We start from the raw sequence: 3,362 nt of genomic DNA, 5'->3' as shown, positions 1-3,362 counted from the left end.
ATCGAATAATTGAGCTTAAAGTCATCATAGCCTCAATGTTTTAAAACAAATACGCAAGTAAATCATCACTTAAAAGTTTTCAAGAATATTTAATTTTTGCAATAGCTGCAAGGGTATATGAATGATAATTTTAATGTTCTTAAGAATATTTAATTCTTGGAATAACTGCAAGGGTATATGAACTTCGGCTTGCCGAAGTTTGCTTCCTTTCTTCTTTTGATTAAAATATATATCAATTGTCACAAATTATGATATCAGAAGTTTTTTGAGTTTAAGGTGCGATCGGTACGTGTTTTTGTTTGATATAATTTTAAAGCTATGTTGACATTTCAACTTGAGTTAAAAGGGAAAAATTCTTTCTAAGTAGTTTCTAAAATTTGTTTAATTTTGAAAAAAAAGAGAAGTACTAGTTGTTTTAACAACCCATATGCATTTGTAGAGGGTTGGGATTTAACCTGTGTTACAGCTCAGCAAAGACTGTTGCATGCCACTTGAAAGTGGCAAAAAGAAATGCGAGACGTTTTCATCAAAGTCAGCTTACAAATGAGGAGGAAAGAGGTTGGCGGAAAGTGGCACTTATCATGCATACGCCAAGTGGAAAGAAAAAAACAGCAGTGTAGCAATCTCAGCGAATTTAATGGACTATAATTACGCCTTGCAGTAGCACTGGGATCTGTTGTGTTCTTCAGAAAATTAAGACCTAAATTTGCTGTACAAAATTTACGACGTGTTTACGATGCCTCAAATTATTGGTTGTGCTAATGCGTTACAGAAACGCGAAGTTAATTTCCGCTGTCTGTGCTCGTGGTCTGGTTATCACGATCTAGGCCACGGCTAAGGCCCCTTTCCCTTAAGGTGGTTGAAAGCAGGAGACTCTGTATCACCTGTCAGAGAAAAAGGTTTCGAGTCTGGAGTCTGAACGAGAGTTTAGTTTAAATTTACAGTGATTGGTTTTTACTTGTACCAGTAAGAAAATTTATAAATTTTCGGTGAAATGGAATTGAAACGTGAAATGCCCACGGACGATGCGTCTATGGAGTTGGATGGGGCCGAACCGTGGAATATGGTCAGGTCGTCGGACAGCCTGCTAACTCTGAAGCGGAGTTGGAGCCAAGAGACGGTGATACCATCCGCGGATGACATGCATGTTCCATCCGAGCTCAGCTCGGACGACTTCCACCTTGGCCTGTTGGTTGAGGTAAGTACAAACGGTCAATTGGGGGAGATCGGTAATAAGAAATCCAACCTCTCAGAAGGGTTTGATCGAGTACGACTCTCTGGACCAGATCTTTGACGAGGACGAGGCAGGGGACTATCCGAGGCTCTTGTCCAGGTCGGCGGATCGCGGGGGAATCGCGGAAATAGTCAAGGAAATGCGAAACGAGTTCATGGTCAAGATGAGCTCCAAAGCCAAAAGCCTCAAGGAAGTCCTCATTAAGGTAGGAGTGGGTACTTTTGGCAACTAGAATAAAATCTCGCTGCAACACACACAGAAGGGTATGATGGAGCATAAGGAAGACGGACCTGTTGAAAGGGAACCTAAATCCGAGCTTGAGGATGAATCTAAGACAGCAGATGAGTCTAAGGTCTCTTCGAACGATGAAACAGGGGAAGCCCCTTGTAGAGAGGTTCTCCGGAGCGATGGGATCACCCAGCTCATCAACGAAATCAATCAATTCACGTCTAGCATGGACAGGAATCCGGATAGTGCGGACTGGGGTCAGTTCCGGGCTAACCTTTTGAAAATTCATAAGTACTATGGGAGCATAGGGGAGCCGGAAAAAAATAATCCAGTTGGTACAGCCGATATCCACTCTGCAGTTCAAGCAACTATTATCAGCGATCCTTTGAACGACCTCCAAAATCGAGCCAAGAGTCTTCGAAGAAACATCAAAGGCCTCGAATGCAAGATGCTCACTTTGGACAACTCTTTTGAAGACTTCTGTGATACATTCAACCGCAGCTTGATCAGCAAGGAACGAGTGGAGCGGGATATGGTAGTGCTCGCAATGATGCGTGACGGCATTGGTCGCCGACTTAGCCAGATGGAATTGGAATTCCGCAGGGCCAAGGACCATTTGTTTAGTCGTCGAAGAAATTCAGAAACCCAAAGCCAGAGCCAGATCGTTTTGCACGCCCACAATACCCCTGATTGTGGAGCATGACTTTGTTGGGTATCTTTAGAGCAAGGCGCTGTGTTTAAAGCTAACGTGTTAAAATATCTTCGAGAATATAACTAACCTATATTTTATATTTCACTTTTGTTTCCAACTAAAGTATTGACCATTTCTCAGCTATATAAGCGATTAAATAATATGTCAATGTGACACTATTGTTAATAACAAGATCACCAAATCGAAACCTATTATAGTGACCGATTGATATTTTCGATACTATCAATATGCTTCTTTTCGTGTCAATATCCCCGTAGTCTTGGGGTTGTTTTAGGGTCCGTTTGACACTATTTAGCGTTAGTATGGTATTGACTTTAGGAATTTCTAGGATCATCTACCACAAAAAATATTCTTAACAGGGAAGCAAATTTCAGAAAGCCGAAGTTCATATACCCCAAGCCAAAAATATAAATTTCTAGTAGAGTAAGACTTCTCGATTAAGTGTATCCCACTAAATAATTTTCTGTGGACAGTTCTTATTCCCTTGCAGAGAGTATTATAATTTCAGTTAGAAGTTTCCGACCCTATAAAGTATATATATTCTTGATCAGCATCACTAGGAGAGTCGTTCTAGCTATATCCGTTCGTCTGTCAGTCTGACCGTCTGTCCGTCCGTTTCTACGCAACTAGTCTCTCAGTTTTAAAGCTATCTGCATGAAACTTTCCCAAAAGTTGTCTTTCTATTGCAGGTAGTATATAAGTCGGAACGAGCCGGATCGGACGACTATATCATATAGCTCCCAATCGGAAAAATAAATGAAAAAAATTATAACTTTGCTGTTTCTTAATTTTTTTTTTTAGGTTCTTCGACATATAGTAATAGTTAAATATTTTAGAATTACGGTTTAAATTTCATTAAAATCGGACGACTATAACATAAAGCTCCCATGGGAACACTAAAAACAAAAAAAAACATTTTTTTTATTTAAATGTAACTTTTTTATATTGTAATTTTTTTTTAGATTTTGTTTATTTAATTATTTGACAGTTCAGAATTATGCTTTTAATTTTATTAAAATCGGAAACCGATATCATATAGCTGCCATAGAAACTATCAAATAATTAAGCTGCAAATCATTATAGCTTCAATGTTTTGAAACATATACGCAAGTAAATTATTATTTTAATTTCGTTTCGTTTTTGCAATAGCTGCAAGGGTATATAAACTTCGGCTTGCCGAAGTTTTCT

General features: G+C 38.9%; 1 protein-coding gene across 3 annotated transcripts; it reads left to right on the top strand.

Annotated features, from left to right (window-relative positions):
* Nucleotides 1-353: 353 nt before the first annotated feature.
* LOC128260230 (uncharacterized) lies at nt 354-2,253 on the top strand. 3 transcript variants are annotated; one of them, XM_052993048.1, is made up of 3 exons: nt 354-1,198; nt 1,257-1,439; nt 1,494-2,253. In XM_052993048.1, the coding sequence occupies exons 1-3, from the start codon at nt 995-997 to the stop codon at nt 2,163-2,165; spliced, it is 1,059 nt and encodes a 352-aa protein (XP_052849008.1). In that variant the 5' UTR covers nt 354-994; the 3' UTR covers nt 2,166-2,253. The 3 variants fall into 3 exon arrangements, with proteins under 3 accessions (XP_052849008.1, XP_052849007.1, XP_052849006.1); XM_052993047.1 differs by having other exon boundaries at nt 358-1,198; nt 1,254-1,439; nt 1,497-2,253; XM_052993046.1 differs by having other exon boundaries at nt 362-1,198; nt 1,254-1,439.
* The last annotated feature ends 1,109 nt before the right edge of the window (nt 2,254-3,362 follow it).

Source organism: Drosophila gunungcola (genome assembly GCF_025200985.1).
Source record: "Drosophila gunungcola strain Sukarami chromosome 3L unlocalized genomic scaffold, Dgunungcola_SK_2 000031F, whole genome shotgun sequence".
NCBI classification, from domain to species: domain Eukaryota; kingdom Metazoa; phylum Arthropoda; class Insecta; order Diptera; family Drosophilidae; genus Drosophila; species Drosophila gunungcola.
The sequence above is the reverse complement of the archived record's forward strand: the minus strand, read 5'-3'. Positions and strand labels throughout refer to the sequence as shown.